Raw genomic sequence first — 24,065 nt, 5'->3', positions numbered from 1 at the left:
CCATGAGCTTTGGAATAATGAAACATAATCAGGATAGGAGACAGCAAATTGTTTGCTGGTTTTGGTCTTTACCATCACCCATGCAGCTGAATGAGAACATTTGTAGCTCGGGATGCTGAGAGGGCAGCTGGATGCGCTTCGACCGGATGGAGGAGCAGCTGCACCACAGAGCCACTGCACCCTCATTGGCTCTGTCCCAAACTGCATATGCCCTTCTAAATAGTGTGTCAGAATAAAACTGCACAAATCAGTTCTTATAGTTTTCACTGCTTGTTGTATGTTGTATAATTCTAAGATTACTGTTATACTAAAGGGTAGGACTACACTAAAGACTACACTTAAAAAAAAAAAAATTCTTAATGGCTTTTTGGATTATTAAGCTTTTTAGAGTCCCAAAAAAGAATGCAGCAGCAGGGCTTTACACTGTGGAGAACCTCCTGTTCTGCACCTTTGAATGTTTTCTCACTTTACCCACTTCAGTTCAGAAAGAGCTGTTAGCAGTGGCACGGTGGCTAAGTTGTTCGCACAGTCGACTCGCACCTTTGAGTGTTGGGGGTTTTCCTCTTTCATGGTGGTGTTTTCCAAGATTTCCTTCTACAGAGTTGTAGACAATACATAGATAGAAGAGCTGTCAGGGGGTACTCCAGGACTAGGATAGAGAAACTGTAACTCAGAAGGCTGAGCTTGGAAAAGACAAAAAAATCACACACACACACACACACACACATTTATACCTGCTGGACTGTGAGAGGACATGCAAACTCTATGCAGCACACAGACTTGAGGCGTGAATAAAACCCTCAACCCTGGATGTGTGAGGTCACAGTGCTAACCACTACATAAAGATCTGCTCCAATACAATCCTGAATTTCAAGCCACATCTGTTGCACCTGTAACAACCGACAGAGTGTGTATTTTGTATAAATATATGCCTGTATGTACTGTACAGGTCTGTAGTTTGTATAAGTATATGCACCCTCTTGGTGGTAGTGGCAAGTCAGCGGTTAAGGCTCTGGTGGGAGTTCAAGCACTGCCCAGATACCACTGATGGTTGGACCCTTGATCCCCACTACTCCATGTGTACTGCATGCACAGTGACTGATTCTGCTTCATAAACTTCCTCTTAAGTGAGGTGAACGCTACAATGTTGCAAGTTGCAAGTAACCGCTACAATGTTGCAAGTGTGAACCATTGTCCGTATATAGTAGTGCAGTACAGTATGTCTTTTTGGACGTTACCATTGCCTAAGACCTGTAAACATACACACACACACACACACACTCTCTCTCTCTCTTTCACACACTCACACACGCCCCTCTTGTATTTGTACGCCACTCAGTGGCAAACGGCGAACGCGTACGAGCGTCCCCTCCTCTCTTGCCTCACCACCTCCTCCTCCTCCTCCTCGTCGTCCTTTACTCGCTCTCCGCAGGCTGCGCTGAATGAGCGCGCGAGCGAACGGACCCCGCCGTGTCTCCTGTTCCCTTTGATTCGTCTCGAGCCCGAGCGCGCGCCGCCGAGCAGTAGATCCCCCCCGCGCGCATAACGGACATGATACGGAGATGAGGCTCAGAAATGGCACCTTCCTGACAGTGTTAGTGTTTGGAGTGTGCGGGCTCATATCGCTCTCCTGGTACACCGCGTTCAGCAATTCCAAAGGTAAGCCATCTCTCTCTCTCTCTCTCTCTCTCTCTGGTGTGTGTAAGGGGGTGTGTGTTGCGTTGTGTTTGTGTTCTGTCGTGATGCGCTGCTCAGTATCCTGGCTGATGCACGGTGTGTGCGCGTGGCCTCGGTGCTTTTGTCGCTTTTACGAGTTCTAGCGCACGAGCCCCTCTGATCTGCGTAAACATTGTGTGTGTCCGTGTGTGTCTGTGTGTGTTGTTGTCGTTGTTGTTGTTGTTTTTTCTTCCTTGATAAAAACACAAAATCAGAGGGAGTAAAAGTAAAAAAGGCAGACCTCCAAGACGATTTGTTTACTGTTTTACAAAGAGGTGTGTGTGTGTGAGTGTGTAAGCGCTGTTAGGCAACATCTGGACAGAGAGCCATCAGGGATGCATCTGCATGTGTGGTTTCTTTCGTGCATTTCTGTTTTTTCTTCACTAGCAAAACTCAATTAAAACATATAAAACTCTGACTATGAGAAATATTGCAAAAAAAAACAATGCAAAAAAATCTTTTTTGTATGAAAGGCATGCAAAAAAGCTCACGTGTGCTGTGTTTACATGCATGTACAGTAAGTGTAGCTCTATATGCACATTGTCATTTGATTGGATTACGAAAACAATCTGTCAGATCTGATCCGATCCAGTCGCATATTTACTGTCTGGTAGACTAGTTTTTGACGGACATGCCTGATGCATGCCTTGCAACCTGGAACTGCCTTTGGGTAACATTCATGGTGACTTATTAGTAAGCCTTGGACATCCAGAGCTGTGTGTGTGTCGAGCTTGGATGTTCTCCCCAGACGTGGTGGGTTTCCTCCAGTTTCCCACCCAAAAACATGAATTGTAGTGTAGGATTGATTGTGTGGTAGCTCAGTGTTTAAGGTGTTGGACTACTGAGCAGAAGGTCTCAGGATCAAACCTAAGCACCATGAAGTTGTCACTGTTGGGCCCTTGTGTACGGTTTGTGTTTGCTAAATGCTGTAAATGTGTGCTTTTGTCCTGCGATACAAAGTGTTGGGCACTGAATTGCCTGAAATAGGCTCCAGGCCCGACACGACCAGACACCCCGAAAAAAGCGAACAACAAATGGATTAATGAATCCCCTTAGGGTGATTGAACTCTCATCTAAACTTCTTCTCATCCATTGATTCATTGATTGAATCGGTGCAGTGTAAGCAGTGGACACACTCCCTGTGGACATGTTTCACATTTCAGTTTTATACCTACAAAGTTCAAGTATAATGCATCGACGCACATCTTAAACGTCAACTTCTTTACGGCTGCTCTTATAAATCTGTACGTCTGATCTCTTTATAGACACTCTTTAGGTCCTATAAAGCTCAGTTGTTCTAGCAAATTGCAAATGAATCCTGACATTGTCTGCACTAATACAACTAAATGGACCTCCGACTCTCTTTTGTTCCTTATCTCTTTCGCATAAAAGGGCACAGTTTCACAGTTCACAAGGCTGGAGACAAATGTGACTTGATTATGTATTACAAAAGCAAAAAACTAAATAAACTAGCATGTGTGCTATAGGCGTTCCTTTATAACTCTGTGCTTCATGAAACAACTATGCAAATATGTGCGTGTGGTGTGTTTGTGCGTGCATGCATTAAGGTTGGAGGAAGTTAATATTCGCAACTATATCATTTGCATATCTGTTGGTTAACTGCTGTGGCTTACTGCTGATAAAACAATGCACACATTCTCCATTACTAAACACACATCAGTATATTTAGATCAACTAGTACATAGTATGCTGTAGATTATTTGCTTGCGAGCCTGTGAAGGGTTGTATTATAATCTTGTGCTCTCTGACAGACTTGTACAGAGGCAAGTCATTTTGTATATATCATAAACCTGAATCAGCAAAAAAACTTGGTTTGGTTATGTCTTGTCTCCTTGCCTCTTGAAATCTGATTATTTAATTTTCGCTAGAGCATACTCCGCATGCTGGCTATATCAGGCCTTCCTCATTCCTGCTAATGCCTTTGAAACCGCGTTGCCACATGGGTTCCTTTGTAATACCTTCTTCCACTGATGTTCTGTTTTATATAGTTGAGCATTGTGCGGTTATGTACTGTAGGCGTTTCTTTAGATCTATTGTTATGCTTCAATCATGTTTCTACAACAAAAAAATGACTCCAATATCTATTTGGGACATGACGGTCCCCAATGCCATTTCTAAATTGCATGAGATTCACCTCTGATCCACATCATTCATAGTGTATGGATTTAATGGGATTTTTTTTCTTTTCCTTTAAAAAAAAAAAAAAGAAACCACCATTTTTTTCCCAGCCTTAAGCTCTTTCCTGGGGCGAAAATAAAAGGAAATGTAGGCGTTTTTTAAATTTATTTTTTTATTTTTTACACATTTCTGTTCTGGGAGTAAGGAAGAGGGATGTTGACTGACCTCTTGTTCCTCCTTTTCCTTTGCTTTTTTATTGTCTGATTTGCAAAAAGAAGAACAGGGCAGGGTTCACATTGACCTCCTGTCCCTGACTGAGCTGACTCAGATATTTTCTTGATGGAGTGGTTGTGTCTAGGTGTGTGGGAGCGTGCATGTGTAATATGTGATGGCCCGTCTCTAAGTAATCTCTTACAGATGGTAAATCAGGTGCTGTTTACCACTTTAGTTACCCTCTTACCTTGGATAAAGCGAAAGAAGAAATGAAACTCGGGCTGTGAGGGATAAATGATGTCGTACCTCGCTGTAGTTGCTTTTAAAGAAGCTTTTGTGGAAGCTTTCGGGGTTATTTATCTTTTATTGTAAATTGCTCGGAAGAAGTCTTCAGAAGCCCAGTGCTGATATTAACTTAAACTAGTTTGTGTCCTGCGTGACCTCTCAGAAACAAATCACGAGTTGTATTTTACTCCGTAACTGGCTGAGAGTGTGCTTTTCTCCTACCTGATTCCGGCTGTTGTTACACGTCAGTAGTATTTGTCTGCTAAGGTGTGTTATGAGCGTGCGCTGTATTATTTAGTAACGACTGGACAGATGAGTTCAATGCGGAAGCATTCACACAACAGGGGGATGAACCTTGACGCACCTTGACGATGAGAGAGGTCGGAGGATGTGGATGTACTGGTACAAGATTACTGTGATTTAAATAACCATTTTGTGCCATCATGGTGAGCATCAAAGCGTGGAAAGACCAGATCTCGGCAAGGTGGATGGTGGATGGTGATCCGAGGGTGCGGTTGTGTTAGTAGGAGAGGATAAATCCTGTCTAATAGAAGTGTCGAGGGGAAGGATTTGAATGGCTTTCACTTCTGTATAAGGGCCCGGTATTGAGTCGGAACTGCTGGTGTGATATTTGTCCAGGATCCAAAGTTAGTAGAATGATGCTGCAGAGGCTTAAGGAAATAAAATGTGAATGAAGGTTTGAGAGGCTGAATTTAAGGGATGAACTGCAGTAACGTGCATCAAAGTGCATGGCTGGCAAACCGAAACGTCACAAAGATTACTTTCAACCATTGACCTCTTTTGTAACATCAGGCTGATTTTTTTTTTTTTTTGCACGGATTGAGCCATTAAATCAGGAAGAGGAAGGAATTATGTAAGTCCTGTGGATGTAACAAATGTGGCACAGTTGTCATTGTCACTTATTATTCTGTTGACTAACTGTATAAAGGATTAAGGATTGCTTGGACATCCTGCAGTTAGCACAATTGTTTCATCTACTCACCATGACAGCGTCTTGGGCATTTGCTCTATACCAACTGACAGCAGATTTAGAAGTTGTTAAGAGGAAGATGAAGTTGTCATTGTTTTGTTGAAACCTCACAGGCAGCAGATGGCTCTGGAAAATACAAATCCTAAAAACATAATACACTTAAATTAAATGTTTGTATTAGTACACGAGGACTCTTTTTTTTTTATTACTTCTGGACCCTGCGTGAAATAATCTTTTTAACATCAGATGTGTTGTTGAGGTTAACACACAGCTTGGCAGACTGGTGTGTATTTTCGGTCGCAGGGACTGTAAGAAGCTCCTGCAACATGAACTAACATGAACAAAAGCCCTGGATTGAAGAAAGTATTTCAGATAGAAGTGTAGAAGTTACTCGGATCTGTACCACATTCATTATCAGAAATAATACACGAACATCAAGGCAACATTGTGTGTGTGTGTGTGTGTGTGTATACATTATATAACCTACACGTCTAAATAAAGCCAAGCTCGAATTTGCTCATTTTTTCATGTCTTCTTCCAAGCACTTCCTCGGATAATTATATTTGAAGGAGCCGGTTGGTCTTGTTAAAAGCTTGACCTGAACATGGTCTTTGTTTCGGTTCCAGATATATTTGCCCAAGCTGCAATTTTGTATACTTAACGTGCCCATTAAAACCTTTAAACCAGGCACAGCTTCACTTGAGTCAGGTTTATACAATCGTCCAGCGCTGTGTAATTATGGTACAGAGCTGAAAAATTAAAAGGCAGTTGGGAAATTTGCCATCACGTTAGAACGACCATTAAACTGATGTTAGTCATTCGTCTGACCGAAGCACACAGTACAGGTGAGAGAGTGTCGCTTTAGCAAACTGCTGAGCTGTTGGAGGTTAAAGATCTGCCTCGAGGGTCCACCAGTGGCCGTCTGGCACCGCTGGGATTTCAACTCTGACCCGCCAGTCGCTCGTACAGAATGTTAAATGCTAAGCCTCTATTGAAAATTAAAATTCAATAATATAATAAAAACAAAGTTACTTTATAATAGGAAAATCTGCAGAGATGAAAACTGGAAGAAGAAGCTAGACCCCTCCGTAGTTGGCTCTTGAACTTCCTAGGGGACACGTCGACAGTTTGCCAGAGAAATCTAGATAAACCTGGAATTGTTTACTGAAAGACTTCAGACTTATTTGTTTTACTGTTTTTTAAATGTATCAGTCAATTGTTAGTTAGTATGAAGATCAGTATTAACTAACTGGAGAGGGAAAGATGTGTGTCCCTACCTTGGTCTTAGATCCTGGCTTGGTCTTAGGTCCTAGTTGGATCAGATTGCACATCCAACACGACACTGATAAGGATTAAATGTTTCCTGAACACGCACGAAATAATTCATATATTTTTTTAATAATTTCTTTATTTAGTTCAAGTTTCTGCTTCATTCCAGTCAGAGTCACAAAGAATCTGGAGCCTGTCTTAAGGTCCGTTTACTCGGACCCTAATATTCCATCAATAATCAGAATAAAAGCCCAGTCACAATAAAAGAAAATCATGTAAACATTTAATCCGGGACTATTGGAAGGAATTTTGAATCAGAATAATAGAGGTGAGGTGGTGTAAAACTTTAATTAAATACTTGCCATGTAAACACTTAATCCGATTGTTTCTCTCTTGTTAGATAAAATATATTTGGCCCACTTTTGGGGTGTGGGAGGTGGGGGTTGGTGTTGACATCAAGTGATGGCATGTTTCTCGGGATTTCTCCTGATCGGTAAACCCCATGAGAACAACTCTCTCCCACCAGAGAGAGTGACTTGACTTACTGTACATCCACTGGGTCTGTAGGATTGGTTCACCGTTTCATATGCAAAAGTTGTTAAGCTTAAGCCTAACCTCAAAATTTGGATTAAAACAAACAAACAAACAAACAAACAAACAAACCTTACAGCGAGCAGAACCACATAAGGGTTATATTCGAATTAATTGTTTTGTGCATGCAAACTCGGATCTTATCAGATCAGGATCCATATATAGAGTTTAAACAGAAACTCTACAGAAGGGTTGAGGATTCAGTCGGATTGAAGAAATGTTGTCCATGTAAATGTACTGTAGCTCCAGGAACATTGGGTAAGAGGTAATAATAAAACCTGGATGGGACACACACACAAACACATACACAACTATAAAAACCAAAAATGCTTATTTTGCATTAATTAAATTTCATGAGACTCCGACTGCAGCATAAGGAACAATATTGATTTTTAACAGTTAACATATTTTATTTATTTTGCTGTTTTCTTTTTGCCAGTTCAAGTTAATTCTTACTCGCTTAATTCCTTTTCTTGTGACTGAGCACGAACAAAACTTTATCTCTTTATGCTATTTATACAGTGTTCTTGTTCATATCAAATATTAGATATTCATGAATGAGAACTTGCATAGAATTAGCTAGCTTTTTTAAAATAAAAAAAAAATCCAATTAGCACATTTCTAAGTTTCATTATTATTTGGATAACAACACGTTAATCTGATTATTTCATCAAAGGAGACACTAAGTGTTATTCACGCTGCCTCTGAGCATTGCAGGGTCATGCTCTGTTCAGTCGAGTGCACCCAAACCAGTACTTTACCTTCTACACCAGCACATCAAGCAATGTTCATGAGTTGTGTGTGAGGGGAAAAACTTTTTTCATTCTGTCAAAGCACTTTTCTAGCACTTGTAGTTTCTGTCGCCAGGGAAACTCTGCTGTCAATCACTATGCCATCTGACACGCCCACTTAGTCAACAGTAAGTAAGTGCCCGTGTAGTGACAGCTTTAGTATCGTAATTTTTTTTTCTACGGTACTGTGCAAAAAAAAATAAAAAATCTTAAGCCACCTGTCAATTTATATTTTGCTTACAAAGAGTAAAGACGTTATTCTATTTTTTAATTGCTGTCTTGAGGAATAGTTCTCCAGGCTTCCTAAAGGACTTTTTACGGCCTATATATATACAGTCATACCGTCTTATGCAAAAGTTTGGACACCCCATGATAAATAACAGATTTTGACGATTTTGTAATTGAAAAGATGTCTCTCTAGGAAATGCAAGAAATTTGCAATATTTTCAGCAAATATTGATGCATATTTAATTCTTATGCCATAAATTAAACAAAAATAAAAACATTATTATGGCACTCAGACTTGTTTTACAAGGTTTCAGACCTTAATCAGCTCGTTGGATCTGATGCATGGTAACAGCTGTCATCAGTAAATGCCAATTTCAAAGCTTACCAAATACTTTGACTCTTCAAACTTTGTGCACACACTTGCTGACACTCAACAACCATGGTTTTTTTTAAGCAGCTATGTAAGACTTGTCATTGATGCCCACAATGCAGGAGAAGGCTACAAGAAGATAGCAAAACGTTGTCAGCTTGCAGTTTCCACAATAAGAAATGTAATTAAGAGATGGCAGTTCAGGGTAACTGTGGAGGTCAAGATGAGATCTGGAAGACTCTGGAAGAGAACTGCTCGTATGCTGGCCAGAAAGACAAATCAAAACCCCCATTTGACTGCAAAAAACCTGCAGGAAGATTCAGCAGACTCAGTAGTGGTTCCACAAGACCCTCATGGAAGAGTCATAAAATCCAACGTCAGAAGTATGCAACAGAACATCTACAGAACCCTGATGAGTTTTGGAAACAAGTGCTGTGGACTGATGAAGTTAAAATAGAACTTTTTGGCTACAATCAGCAAAGGCATGTTTGGAGAAAAAAAATGAGCAGCATTTCATAAAAAGAACACCTTGCCAACTATTAAGCATGGGGGTGAATCTATCCTGCTTTGGGGTTGTGTTGCAGCCAGTGGCACAGGAAACATTGCACAGGTGGAGGGAAGAATGAATTCCACTAAATACCAGCAAATTCTGGAAGCAAACATCACACCATTGGTAAAAAAGCTGAAGCTAAAGAGAGGACGGCTTCTACAACAGGACAATGATCCCTAGAAAATAACAAATTACAGACTGATTTCATACCTTCCGTTAATATCAAAAATATTAGATAAGGGAGTATCAGCTCAAATATGCACATTCTTGCAGGAAAACAATATCCTCGAAAAATTTCAGTCAGGCTTCAAGCCCCATCATAGTACAGAAACTGCACTATTTAAAATTTTTTAAAAGACTTTTTTTTAGCTTCGGACCAAGGCTGCATCTCAATGACTGTCTTACTTGATCTTAGTGCTGCATTCGACACTATAGATCATAATATTCTCAATATTCGCTTACAAAATCACATAGGTATTCAGGGACAGGCAATAAAATGGTTTAGATCATACCTGTCCGATCGATACCATCTTGTAGATCTAAATGGAGAAATGTCTGGTGTAATGCAACTGAAATATGGGGTCCTACAAGGGTGAGTTTTAGGACCTTTTCTGTTTTCAATATATATGCTTCCCTTGGGTAACATCATTAGAAGACATGGGATTAGTTTCCATTGTTATGCTGATGATACCCAGTTATACTGTACATCTCAACAAAACCAGGCGAAATACCCAAGTTGTCTAGACTAACTAAGTGTGTCCAGGATATAAAAGATTGGATGAATTATATCTTCTTTTTTTTTTTTTTTTACTAAATTCATTTAAGACAGAGATATTACTAATTGGCCCAAACACCAGTACACAACCGCTCTCACAATTCATAATATTAGACAGTAAACTGTCCTTTAAAAATCATATCTCCAATATCACAAAAACAGCCTTTTTCCACCTTAGAAATATTGCCAAGCTTAAACATCTTATCCGTATCTGATGCAGAAAAGCTAGTTTATGCATTTATAACCTCTAGACTGGACTGTTGTAATGCTAGGTTGTTGTCCTGCATCCTCAGTAAACAAGCTAGGGTTCTCACTAGATCAAGAAATTATGATCATATAACCCCAATATTATCATCCCTGCACTGGCTACCTGTTCAGTTTAGAATTAATAACAAAATAGTATTACTTACATACAAGGCTTTAAATGGTTTATCTCTCACATATCTAGCCACGTACACTAAAATCCACCACGTTCCTTAAGATCACAAAACTCTGGACTTCTGGTAGTTCCCAGAATATGAAAATCTACAAAAGGGGGTAGGGCTTTTTCATATTTAGCTTCAAAGCTTTAGAATAGCCTTCCAGACAGTGTTCAGACACAGTTTCCCAGTTTAAAAGTAGACTCAAGACACATCTCTTTAATCTGGCACGGAATACACGTAATTCATCCCATTACCTCATACTCCAGTACATCCATCCTGAATGGCAACTACGCTAATTCTTTCCACCTGTTCTGTATTTTTCTACCCATCACAAGGCATCTGGAGATTGTGCCAGCTTCAGCAGACCCCATCTGCCCCGTGCACCTGCTGACTCATCCCTGTGCTGAACTGGACTTCATGTTAATTTAAATGACTTCTGTTATATTGAACTTTCAGCTGCATAACACACATGATGTTATATAGTTTCTGTCCGTTATCACCCAAATGAGGATGGGTTCCCTGTTGAGTCTGGTTCCTCTCAAGGTTTCTTCCTATTGCCATCTCAGGGAGTGCTTACCTTGCCACTGTCGCCTTCACCCTTGGCTTGCTCAGCATGTACAATCTCATTATTATCTAGACACATTTTTCTTACACATACACACTTCTATAAATTTTCTTTTCATTTTTGAAAAAAAGTGCTATATAAATAAAACTCCATTTCCAATTTAGAAAATCACCCAATTTTATAAAGTTATTTATCAAGGGGTGCCCAAACTTTTGCATAAGACTGTACAGTGTGTATATGCATCGGTTTTTAACAAAAGTCCAGCTACTAAAGGAGAATAATCTGCCTTTCATGTTTCTTCTTAGCTCCAGTTTCAGAGAAAACTGTTCATTTTTTAAGTGTCTCAAGAAAGGCAGCTGCACAGCAGGAACTCACGACAGCTGTTTATATATTTGCAGTGCATCCATCATGTTCTCATTTTTTATATAAAGAAACAGTATTGTGGCATAAATTTTTGTTTCATCCAAGAAGTGAAATGATCGATCTCCTTTGCTCTGTCAGGTGGCTTTTTGCGGCTTGGCTGTAAATGAAGCCATAATAAGGAACGTCTGATGAATTATACATACGGCCATTGTTTGTGACGGGATGTTATCCTTTTGTTAGGAATCCAGCAACCAGAAACAAGACTAAGGTTTTTTTTCCCCCGCCTTTAACGTTGTGCAGACTTGTCAAGTTTGACTTGACCAAATGGAGCACGCCATGAGCGGTGAGCTTCCACACGTGTTGCGTTCACTTTATCCAGACTCTGTGTGCTTTATTGTAAAGGGAAAGGGAGAGAAGGAGCTTTCGAAACGAGGTTTAATTATTCAGATTTGAAGTGGCTCCTGATCGCTCTGGACCACTTGAAATGCTGCTCCCACTATAGCAGCTGAAGCTGAAAGGAAAGCCGGCGCTCCAGCCAGGCTGCTCAGAAACGGCCCTGCATTTATAATTAATGCCTGACTCTGATATGCTGCTCTCAACTCACGCTTTAGCTGTGGTTTAAACCTCAGGATTTGGTGCATCCTGCTCTCAGATCATCTTTAGGGAACAGGCACCTTTTTTGTCCAGTTTATGGGAAGGATACACTGTTACTCCAACTTTTAAAAAGTCTTTTATTCTAATACAGTTTTTAATTCAGCACTTGACTAGATGTCTGGCATAATTGTTCCGTAGGCTCCGTAATCTCGTGATCACACTCTTTCTTGTTTTTCTTAAAGGTATCCTAAGACCAGTTTCACTACGGATCACTACAAATTCACAAGTCACCATGAACCATGGGTAGTCTCAAGGTGCGAAGCACGTCATGGTGACTGGAGTGATTGGGGTGACTGGGTAACAGGCATGAGCTACACCCATCTTTTTGATAGGCTTGTCGTTGGTTAACTGTATATTTCTATAATATACAGGTATCAGTGTTTAATTCTGTAATTTGATAATTTGCAAATATCATCCACAATTTAAGTCTTTTCATGTAACAAGTCTTTTGATTGTACAGAATAACAGAACACAGTTAGAAGAGTGAAACACATCATTTCTCCATATAATACCTGCTACACTAATACACTTATCCACATGATACCATCAAGGTAGAACGTTTTCTCAGTACACCAACGCCATGATCAGACTGCCTGCTTTACTTCTGAAACTCTGGCCTCCCTGGAACTCCTTTAACGGCCCAATTATTTATTAGCCATCTTTGCCGGGATCGCCATTCACAGTCTTCTTTAAGACATTTGCACCATTTGAATGTTTTATTCGGGCTAAGATTCTCATCACTGTACTGTGCTTGAAGTCTTGAAGTCTTTTGTAAATGTCAGTAGGTTTTATGCATTCATTCAAGAGAAATGATTTGAACGCTTCTCATAAAATACCACCTGTAGCCTTTTGTCGGTTTTTGCAGGTCGCTTTGTAGGGATCTGTAGACTGTCCCAGCGCACTGTAGCCCTATTTGTAAATATTCATGTTATCCATAGCCTTACCCTACCAAATGTTGGCTTTTTTTCGTTCCTTTACGTACTGTAACACCACTATTTTTCACCTCACCTAAGCTTTGTTGCTACACCGCTGTTGATGTCAGTCACCAATTTGAAACCGTAGCGAATCGTTGCAAAATCTTGTGGAACCGGGCTAAAGCCAGTGACTTGTTGCCTTTCTCTCAAATACACACACAACATGATATTTAATACACTTTGGTTAAAGTTGCCTGTGTATCAATTTACATTCTTGTTCATGTCCTTATTAGGGCACTTAACTAGGTAACAAGCTCATCATACATTTTCACATTTTCTTTTACGTGTTATTTAAAAATGCTGTGTATAGATTTACAAGTACAATGATATAAATGAGTTCACACATGTCCGTGGGTGAACATATAGCGTCACAAGATTTTAATGCCTAAATCGACTTCTCCTAACAACAGTGTTGTCGGAGGCTGCCTTGACATTAAAGGCCGTTAGTATTCGCCGTTAGCACATCTGAGTCCTGAAAGCCGATAAAAGATTAGCTGTTAATAAGAGAATCGTTCTTAATTAGTCGCTGGCAGTACATTCGGTTCCACAACCAGGCAGGCAATTAAACAATAAAGAATAAGATGTAGACAAATTGTTGTCTGTGCAAATAACACGTCCTCTAAAGAAATAAAAAAGCTCGAGCGGAGCGGTGCTTTAAATTCATTTTAGAAAAACATTTCATGGTTTAATTAAGTGTTTTTTTTTGTGTGTGAGAACACACCCTAAAAAATCTGTAGGAAATGTGGAAAGATTAAAAGCTTTGATTCCTATCACACTTGACCTGAATGGCGTCGAGAACGAGCGCGGGGTTAGTCATAATTAATAACGCATGTTTGTTCTCTGGAACTGAAATCTTTTTCGGCTGAAACGAAATCATGCCTGGGTATGCCTAAAACAAGATTCTTAAGGAGCGGAGTCAGCTTTAGGAATAAAAAAAAGTCAAAATCGATACTAGAAGCTATGTTTTTTTCCCCTTCTTTTAAGAGGAAAAAAAACAACAATATTTAAAAGCTACGTCCCCTACACTCGTGATGTGGTTGTACTGTAAGTGCTACTCTCTTATCACTTCTGGCATCATATCACTCTGTGGATGATTCATCCTGTACGGCTGTCAGGGCCAGACCGAAAAAAAAAATTGGCTCACACTAGGGTTTGCGCGCATGTGTGTGTCTGTTGTTGTTGCTAAATGTTTTCTTAATGATAAGGATATATTAACATTTTGACCTCGTAGGGATAATCCTCTGGTTCCCATAAGGTGTTTGGGGTCTTTAAGAAAACCTGCAGCATTTATATGACGGGTGTTCAAGTCAAACCGGGACTTTTTGTTTGGGGGGAAAAATAACCCTCTGCTACACTAAGGCACTAGTGCTTGGATATATCATCAAGGTAAAACTTTTTTTAGTACTCCAGAGCCATGGTTAAACCACCTTCTTCACAACCGAAACCCTGGCCTCCCAAGAACTCCTTTAATGACCTAAGCAGGTGGAAGGTCTGGACTGTATAGGGGATGTGGGAGTAATTCCTCACCAAGTTCCTGTAACGAGCAAGTGGTGTTGAATGATTGTATGCAGAGTTTCCATAGACAGATACATCTCATCCACAAGTTGGCTACAAGTTTTTCATCAATTTGCAAGGATCAGGTGTCCTACTCGCTGAATGTTCATATGAACGACTGCAGTGGGCTCTGAGCGACCTCGGCTGGGATTGTCAAAAAAAAGTTTTAAAAAAATCAAAATACAAAGAGTTTTTTCCTGACATTATTTGGGTTCAGTAACACACAAGTTATAGGAAATACCCCACAAAGACAGAATCACTTTGTGTTTAACTTACTTTGTGTCTGTGTGTATGTGTGTGGCACTTGCTGGCTTTAAGCCAGTTATCAGGAGGGCAGCATGTGATTGAGCGAGACCATGTGGTGGCTGTTCGTGACGCCATAGTCACTCATTCATCTCTCTCTCTCTCTCTCTCACTAGTGTTCAGTGCTACATCTTGTGTTCAGCGTTGTGTGAAATTTAACTCCCACTTCACTCCTCTCATTTTGAGGAATAACTACCTCAGTCGCTGCTTTGTTCATTTCCTGTCTGTCTAGCCCTCTTTCTCTTTCCTCCTCATTTCTCTTCTTACCTTTCATTATCATTTTTTCCTCCCTTCCCTGCTTTGCATGGCCTGTCATTTTTAACAGTAATTGGAATCCGGGCAGCTGAGGATATGACCTGTGTGCTCTAACTGCTGGCAGGAAATGTTTCAAATGAACATTGGGGAAAGGATTTAATTTGTAATTTAGTGATGTCTATTATGGTGCTGTTGAATCGAGCTGAAGCATCGAGTTCAAATGAACTGTGTGCTGCATTCTAAAGGTCAATCACATAGGAATAAAGTTTGTGCTGGAACACAATAACTTGTAAGGAGATACCATATACATTATGCGTGCTTAGGTTCAAAGGTTGGAGGTGCAACAGTTGAAGCAATTGAGTGACAGGCAGGGTTCTATTGTCCTGAATGGTTGGATGCTGGTGGTTGTTTGTATAGTTACAGAGATCAGCGTTTCTCCTCTGAGACAATTTGTTTTTGCCAGCATATGGACTCTGAGCCCTTACACCTCGCTTTGGAATCATAAGTCCAGGCAATAGAGTTGAATCTTATTGGGAAATTATTGCAAAAAAGAAGAGATGGTGAAAGCAAATTAATACGAATGGGAATCACCCGATACGATATTATTCACAATACCTAGTTGATTTAATTCGTATTCTGATTCTGTTACGAATTTTTAAATATCCTGATTCTATATAATAAAAAAAAAATTATGTTTGGAAAAAGATTTATTCCTACCACACATTATGCTGCCTGCCAGTGTGTAAATAGTTTAGACTACGCTACCTGTGGAGTTATAGAGGAACTGCAACATTTTACCACTTCAAATGCAAAAAAAACGATTTTGTTTTCTGTGGGGGAATCACCAGGGAAGACCCGATATGGTATTATCATGATACCTCGATTTGTATTGCGATTCGGCTAGTATCGCAGTTTTATAAATATCCCAAATCAATATTTTATTTTAGATTTTGTTAAAATTCTAAACAAACATAGCAAATAATTTGCTCCTACAACACAGCCAGTGTGAATAGTTTAGAGTGCACCACCTGTAGAATTATAGAGGAACTGTAGCAGTTTCTCACCTCAGATGCAGACAAATGTAAATGTAAAAATAATGTAAAAAAAAAAAAACAATACATACATAATATGTAAAGAAATGTTTTCCCTATCTCAGCCAATTAATGTGTTTCAAGTTGAGTAAATGTGATTATCGGGTATAGCATGTTGTAGGTCAGGGTTAGGGTTAAGGATCAGGCCCGACTCTTCCTGGAGTATTGTATCGAGGACTCTCCAAATGTTCCTGTCACCCATCCTGACTAACACCTCAGGGTACACGATTCATAGCCTCCCGAGCTCAAAACGAGAAGAATCCCATTTTTCCAGTTTATAGATCGACCAAAGATCCTTTAAGAGAAATATACCCCGCTGTAACTTCCGTGTCATAAACTGATTTACAAGCTCTTTGAGTAAGATCTTCATTTGTCTCTAGGTAGCTGACCTGCTGTTAAAGTTTATTAGCTGTTTCGCATCTAGGCCTCCAGAGCACTCGTATAAAACATTATTAGAGATTAGCAGGCGCATTGTTTTCACCCAGTCGCTGACTCACAATGCTTTCATGCATGCTGAGTATTCGCCGCTACAATTATCCAGCCGTTGAGATTCTCCACCAATAAAATAGATTCGTTCAGCTTAATCTCGCCGCTTTGCGCACGATTCTTGTGAGAATAAGTGACTAATTGTTGATGTTTCCAGTTTTATTGTTATATTTACTGCAAGTGCTATCATTGTAGCTTGCTGGCACTTTATATATCGATAGAGCACCATAAAGGTGTCAAGTCCAGTTTTTGTTTGTTGATTTGTTTTATTAGCCATTACAGAATGATCCTGCTTAATGCAATCTTCTGGTGTTTAAAGTCACAGACAAGGGAGGGCAAATAGAGCGAGAACTCTGTGGACTCCATGACTGTCCTAAGTACTAATATTACTAGGGATGGAAATCACAAGGGACCAACTGATTCGATATTAGCACAATACTGAAGTACCGATTTAATTTGTATAGCGATTCTGTATTATGATTTTATAAATATCACGATTCAGCGTACATTTTTTTAGACAAACATTGGGCCAAAAGTGCTTAAAAGTATCTCACCTAGGTAAAAAAATGAATCTTCAGATAGGATAATATAACACCATTTTTCATAATACGTTATGCTTCTTATCACCCGACCCATGCTTTTTTTTCATAAATATTTATGTTTTTATCAGATAAAAAAACACATTTGCTAAATTCAATTTCATGCCCTTTTATGTAGTGTCTGTAACTTTTTTTTATTTATTTAAATCTTTTAATGATCGTAATTGTCATTCAGATAAAACTTGGCCAATTTCAAACTCACATAAAAAGACATAAACCTGACAAGTGTAATTAATTTGCATTTTAAATGATTATTGTTTAAATCGAAACATAAAAAATAGCAGATATTCAAATTCAAATTTTATTTGTCACATACACAGTCATACACAGTACGATATGCAGTATTAAATCAACCCTTTAAAACGGCTGAAGTTAGCAACATGAAATTTTAAGTCAAACATGATTTCTCACTTCCATAAACTTCAGCTTCTTTGGCACACACAGTTTCTGTATTATATGTATCGCATAAAAAAATGATCAGCACCAACACTGTGTTGTGGCCAATTCCAAATAATTAGCTCTACAATGTGAAAATAGTTTAGAGTGCATTTTATAGGATTATAAATGAACTGCAACATTTTACCACCTCAAATGCAAATATCTATGAATTAAAAAAAAATTTATGGATACATGAATTGTCATAAAAATAAATCACTATATGTAACTAAATCGATTTCCCCTATTTCTAAATATTACCTGCTATATATGTTTTTAGCCTAAAATATTAATATAATTATTAGAGCTTAAAGCTTCGCTACTTTGTCACTGTTTAATAATTATCCTTTTTTTTTTTCTTCAAAAGAAACTAAATATCATAAACCTTGTCGGTAGACTACAGGGTTTCCCAGAAGTCACCGTACTGTACATACAGTAGCAGTGCTATTCACCAGCCAGCTATTGATTGTGCCTTCATCGGTGGATGTTCATGGATATCCATGTTTTGGCTGGTTCATAAAACATTCTCATTTTTTAAAACTTGTGGTTTGGCAGCAGTGTTGTGTGTGATGTGTTTCCCATTGAAGTCCATTGCAACCTTGTGAGAGCTTCCTGACTCGGCCATGACAATGATTTTAGTACGTTCTTTTTTTGTCAAAGGCATTCCTATACGCTGTTTTTATGTTAAAAAAAGGCGTCAGTTTCCTTTGTGTGTGGAGGCTTTCTGAGGCATCCTATAGTTCTGGTTGGATTTCGATCTGCCTTCACAAAAACGGAGGGAAATATCAAGCGCTTCACCAGGCAGCCTCGCTAAGATCATTGTACCTTCTGATGTGTAAAAAGCAGTTGTTTCCTTGCTTTTTAATAAGAAACTTTTGAACATTTTACAGCTACGGATGCTTTAGAGATAATTCCCATCATTAAACATGACGTATCCAATCCTGAGCCATTCCTCGTTCAAGGTTAGCTGGAATGGTACAGCTGTAAAGTCGTAAATATTTTATATTTATACAAGGGGAGTTTAAGTCAAACTGGGATTTGTGAAAATCAATGGGTGTAAAACTGTTCAAGATTTATAGAAGACTTTGGTCACAGTATGGTGATGCGACTCTCAGCCACATTGGACACATGGGACTAACATATTTAAAAAGACTGTATAATGACAAACCCGGCCAAGGAGATCACTGTGTCGTTCTTGTGAACATTTCGTGGAAGTGTAACGATCTCAGGAAGAAAACATTTTTTGGTTTGTTCTGTTTTTGCAGTGCAACACACAGTGTCATACTGCCCACCACACTATGTACAAATCACAGGAACTCGGCTGAGAGTTATTGCAACATCCCCTATACAGTCCTGACCTCGCTCCAAGCTATTTCCACACGTTTGGGCCAGTAAAGGAGTTCCTGGGAGGCCAGCGTTTCAGGCAGATTGACTATATGTCTGGCCTACTGAGAGAACTTTCTGCCTTGATGGTATCGAAGCGCTAGTGCATGAAAAACTAAGTGCATTAGTGTAGCAGGGGATTATATAGAGAAATCAATGTCGTTTTCACTCTCATACCTGTGTTATGTTATTCTGCACAATCAAAAGTCACAGTTCAAATTGAATTCCACTCTTATTCATAATCCACTTATATTTATCTAAAACTTGGTTGAATCCTGTTTAAGGATTTATGTTGAATGTGTTTAAAGCTCTGTTTATAAATTTCTCTTCATTTTTTTGCAGTGAAGGTGAGGTTCATACGAGCTAAATATTGGTTTAAGAGACCAAACAATTAAAATGTAAAACCTAAGACCTGAATAAGAGTCATTTATTACTTGTGTGCATCACAATCAAAAGTTATATATTTTTTTATGGTAATTGATAGACTTTTATTACTGAACTATAAAAATAGTAATTAGCTGCAGCTCTAGACATTTAACCTTGCTGTGACCTTGAACAGGCGTTTAGCTAGGTATTCTCAAGATATCATGCTAGCGAGGATCTCGAATAGGTGAATGGACAAAGATTCGAGTGTCCAACCTGAAAACAAGTCTCCACCTTCTCTGTCCAGTCGTCATAATCCAAAGATGAATGGCTTGGTTGCTTTGTTGCTTGCTCCTGTGACTTTATGTTTAAACTGATTCAGTGTAACACTAAGCCCTGTAACAAATCCCAACACACTGTTTGCTTCTTTACCTACTGTTCGTGAATATCTTCTTCTATGTCCTCTCAGTCAGCTTTCGCCTCTTAGCAGAATTAGTAGTTGGTAGAACGGCAGTACGCCAGCTCACGTACAGAAACCACCCTGTGTTTCTCTCCACACCTACTGTAATAAAGCGCATTTCTTTATAAATAAACTCAAGACATTTTACTTGGCCTCCCTCACTCATTTAATGCCAGAGATTTACACAGAGCGGTTTACTCAAAAGGATTCCACTTTTTTCTTAAGAAAAAGGCCCCTTCCTCAGGGCGTTAGTGCGAATCGTCATGCATCAACGCTATCCTGGATTGTCAGCTTGTGTGAACTTGAGAAAGGACAGTTCAGGACAATGCACGTTGACAGGAAGACGGAGCCAGACAGCTTTAAACCAACAGAGCAAATATTCTGAGACGGTGGAGATGCCGGAGCTGTCTATCAGACTGACTAGCCAGGGAAATCTGTTGCATGTTGAAGCTTTGCCTTTGGTGCACGCGGTAAAACACTCTTATTCATTCACCTGAATAAATACATCGTGTCTGATTTATAGATCTTATTACACGTTACAGGAAAGCGACTGAAACTTGTATACATTTGGTACTAGGAGTGGGAATTTTTTTGACTCCCTACAATGGCAAAATGATTATTGATGCATCTGAGTTCAATAGATCTCATAACACCTGTCTACCGTGGTCCCGCCCACTTCTGAGTGCAACCTACTGGATGCTGGATTTAAAACCTACATTTTACACCAGTCACGGAAGCACATCTGCTAACGTTATGTTATCTTTTACAACATTTTGTCACCTTAGTAATTCCTTCTAAATGCCTCTGAACTCTCCATACTGGTTCGTTTATGGCTAACACTCGCCATAAAGCTAAGCAGCTTCTAACACAAGGCTGAATGACAAATCCCTCCCTAACCCCTGATCAAGGACGCTACACAGCGCACTAGCTTTACGCTATTTGGGATTCAACATCAGGATGTTAGTTAACTATTTATCATGAAGTTTGAAATGTCTGTATTAGTTAGCGTTACCTGGACATCATTTTATGGAGTGTAAAGTACAGCGAATTCCAGAACATCTCATGTCTCATTTGCAACCAAAGCACTGAATGAGCTAACGCTAACGCTAGCAAACGCCTGGAGGAATCACATATTTGTGATCACGCTGTAATAACCAATCAAACTTTTCCAAATGAATATCCTTATTACCTTCTTCAAACATTTTTACACTCTCGTTTCTCTTTTGAATAAGTTACAAAGTCCACCACTACATACTGCATGTGAAAATGATTAGCAGAACAGAAGCTAGCAATTGCTAGGTGGCTCTTTCATGTGATCATTAAATGATTTTTCTGATCCAAAATAAACCACGAATGTAATTATCAAGGAAAATACATAGTAGCCTAATGTCCGTTATTGGTACCATGGTTGTGACTAACCTCATGGTAGTCACATGTCTGCAAAAGGTCTATACATAAGGGATAAGATTTTGTTTTTAAGTGAAATGTGAATATGTAAATATAAAAATAAAAATTTAAACAGTGAACTTTGTCTATACTCTATATATATTTGTGTGTGTGTGTGTGTGTGTGTGTGTGTGTGTGCCAGTTGAGATGCTTTATGCCAGCCTGGCTCTTTCCTGCTGGGGTTGCCATCTGCTTTGTGAGGAGTGTGCAGGTGTGTGAAATTTTCTGCTTGGTCAAGGCACCATGTACAGTGTGTGTGTGTGTGTGTGTGTGTGTGTGTGTGTGTGTGTGTTTGTGAAGGAAATGTTCAGAGTAGGTAGATTCCCCATAGATACTGTTCGTTTGATCTCTCTCTCTCTCTCACACACACACACACACACACACACACACACACACACACACACACACACACCTTGCTGTGTGTATTCATTCTTCAGCAGCTGAACACATTGCATGTTCATTCTCACCAGTTTGGCTGACTTCCCGAACCACTTCCCCCAATCTCTCTCTCTCTCTCTCTCTCTCTCTCTCTCTCTCTCTCTCTCTCTCTCCCACTCTCTCATGGTCTTCTCTATCTCCTTTTTATCCTTTCTAACAGTTGTGGTTTTCGTGAGTCTCGTTTGCTGCTGTTTCACGAGCTAGCCATCTGCTTCTGGAAAATGTTTCTCGTTCTGACTTGGTACCGGGTAAAGACCGTGTGTGTGTGTGTGTGTTTGTGTGTGTTTGTGTTTGTGTGTGTGTGTTTGGAGAAAAAGAAAAAAACATTGTAAAGAAATTTACACATTCACTAGTCTGCCATTTTGGCAGCTGTTTAATTCTAAACTCCAGGCTATTTAATCTCCCTGTGTGTATGTATTGCACTTTCATCGTCAGGGATTAGAGTTTAATTACTTTTTGTATCGCTTCATCACAATTGGGTTTGATTACACTGATAAACATGTTTGACAAAATCGCATCTTTCGGAAATGCATTTCGGTTATATACGCCAGCACACAAACACACAGTACAGAGTTTCTGTATGTAATTAATTCCCAGTCAGATTCCCAGAGACATTAGTTAGATCAACACAATAACAGGGTCAAACACACACACATGCATCACCATCGTAGTCATTTCAGTATGCGTCATGCAGTTTGTGTGTGCAGGGAATGGAGTGACATGTAAGCTGTGTTTTGGCGATCATGTTCAGCAGGAACTTTTCTCCTGAAGTTGAAGTCATATATCGTATATAGTGCTCCTGCAACTCTCTGTCACACACACTCCTACTGCCGGTCTGTCTCTTCAGTCTGAGCCAACATATCTGACACGACCTGGATCCATTATCTCTAAAACCAGGGTGGATGCAATATGTTAAGCACATAGCAATGTCACATCGAAGCAAACGCAGACACGCAATTAGTGGCAGAACGACGTGCTACAGAAGAGAAGAGACAATCAACACGAGGACAAAATGATGGGGAGCATTATGAAGAGGAGAGGAAGGAGTGTGAGCGTAAGAATGCTAATGACAGTTGAAGTGATTTATAGAAAACGATGAATGATAAATGAGACAGCAAAGAGACTGTGTTTTTTTTATAACGAAAAATATTAAACCACAAACCTTTGGTTATAGAGTGTATACTGAGTCCACTGAATAAAAGTAGTGAATGATGTAGGGAACAAGATCAGATTCACATTCAGGCTTAGTATCATCTTGGTTTTTAAAGTTCAGGAATTTTTTGAATCTCCTTTTAAAGCACGTTTAAAGGTCCCATATTTTACTATTTCTTTAACAAGTTAAAATAGTTCTCCTCCTTCTTCAAATGTGCTATTTCAGTGTCTATTTAAATATGCCCCGCCCACTAGAAACCATTAGAGCAACAAGCTGAAAGCGGGTTTTCTTTTTATATGAAGTAGGAGAAAGTCTAATAGGCTTGTTGAAACCCCACCCTATACAAAAGGGCAAAAAGAATAAAGTAGACAGTGTCCTCACATTTTATTTTTGTTTGTACACAGTATATGGACACCCATCTAAATGTCTAAAAATGACTAGAAAATAAATTTTGCATAATATGTAGGGTAAACTCATTTTGGCAAGCCACAACAAGAAGCAAGAACAATCTGACGTCACTGAAGGGCAGGAAATGTTTCCTGAAATAATAAAAGGAGTTGGTGGCCATTTACGCAGTGTGACTGTTTTTTATGAACAGTACAATCTGGGGCATGTCTTTGCATGAGTGAACCTGCAGCAGGCTTAGAAAATGTGATTTAAGCATAAAAGAGAGACAGGGATTTAACCAAGAGTGATTCTAAATTGCGTTATGAAGTGAGTTGATTAAATGTGGAAAGAAAATCCCTGTAAGAAAATGTTAACAAAAATAAAACAGTTTGATATTTAATAATAATAATAATAATAATAATACTAATAATATGTTTTTTCTTATTTAATTGTTCAAGTCAAACCAGAACTTTTGATGACATTTCTGGTGAATAAAGGCGTAAAACCGATTGACATTTACAGAAAAACTTTAAAAAAGCGCGTAGTGCAGTGATGAGACTCTTATCCGCAGTAAAACATTTGGATGGTCCAAATGTTTTAAAGGAGGCCATAAGTCCATGATTAATGATCCCTGAACCTGATGCAGTTGTTCCTCTTAACATTCAACAAGTGAAACTCCTTATCCTTAACACCGACTTGCGGAAGAGAAGCATCCACTCGGCTGGGAGTGATTGCGACATCCCCTATACTGTACATGTCTGGGCCATTAAAGGGGTTCCTGGGAGGCCAGCGGTTCAAATGTGAAGCAGGCTTCTC

At 39.3% G+C, this 24,065-nt stretch overlaps 1 protein-coding gene across 1 annotated transcript in view; it reads left to right on the top strand.

Moving 5' to 3' along the window:
• Positions 1-1,368: 1,368 nt before the first annotated feature.
• Positions 1,369-24,065, top strand: part of mgat4b (alpha-1,3-mannosyl-glycoprotein 4-beta-N-acetylglucosaminyltransferase B) — a 157,624-nt gene continuing 134,927 nt past the window's right edge. The window contains exon 1 of the mRNA XM_053505478.1: positions 1,369-1,659. Within this exon, the coding sequence (XP_053361453.1) occupies positions 1,563-1,659 (97 nt within the window). The 5' untranslated portion in view covers positions 1,369-1,562. The remainder of the gene's footprint in view (positions 1,660-24,065) is intronic.

This window comes from Clarias gariepinus, chromosome 10 (genome assembly GCF_024256425.1).
Source record: "Clarias gariepinus isolate MV-2021 ecotype Netherlands chromosome 10, CGAR_prim_01v2, whole genome shotgun sequence".
Classification (NCBI taxonomy): Eukaryota; Metazoa; Chordata; class Actinopteri; order Siluriformes; family Clariidae; genus Clarias; species Clarias gariepinus.
This window is presented reverse-complemented; position numbering and strand designations above follow the sequence as displayed.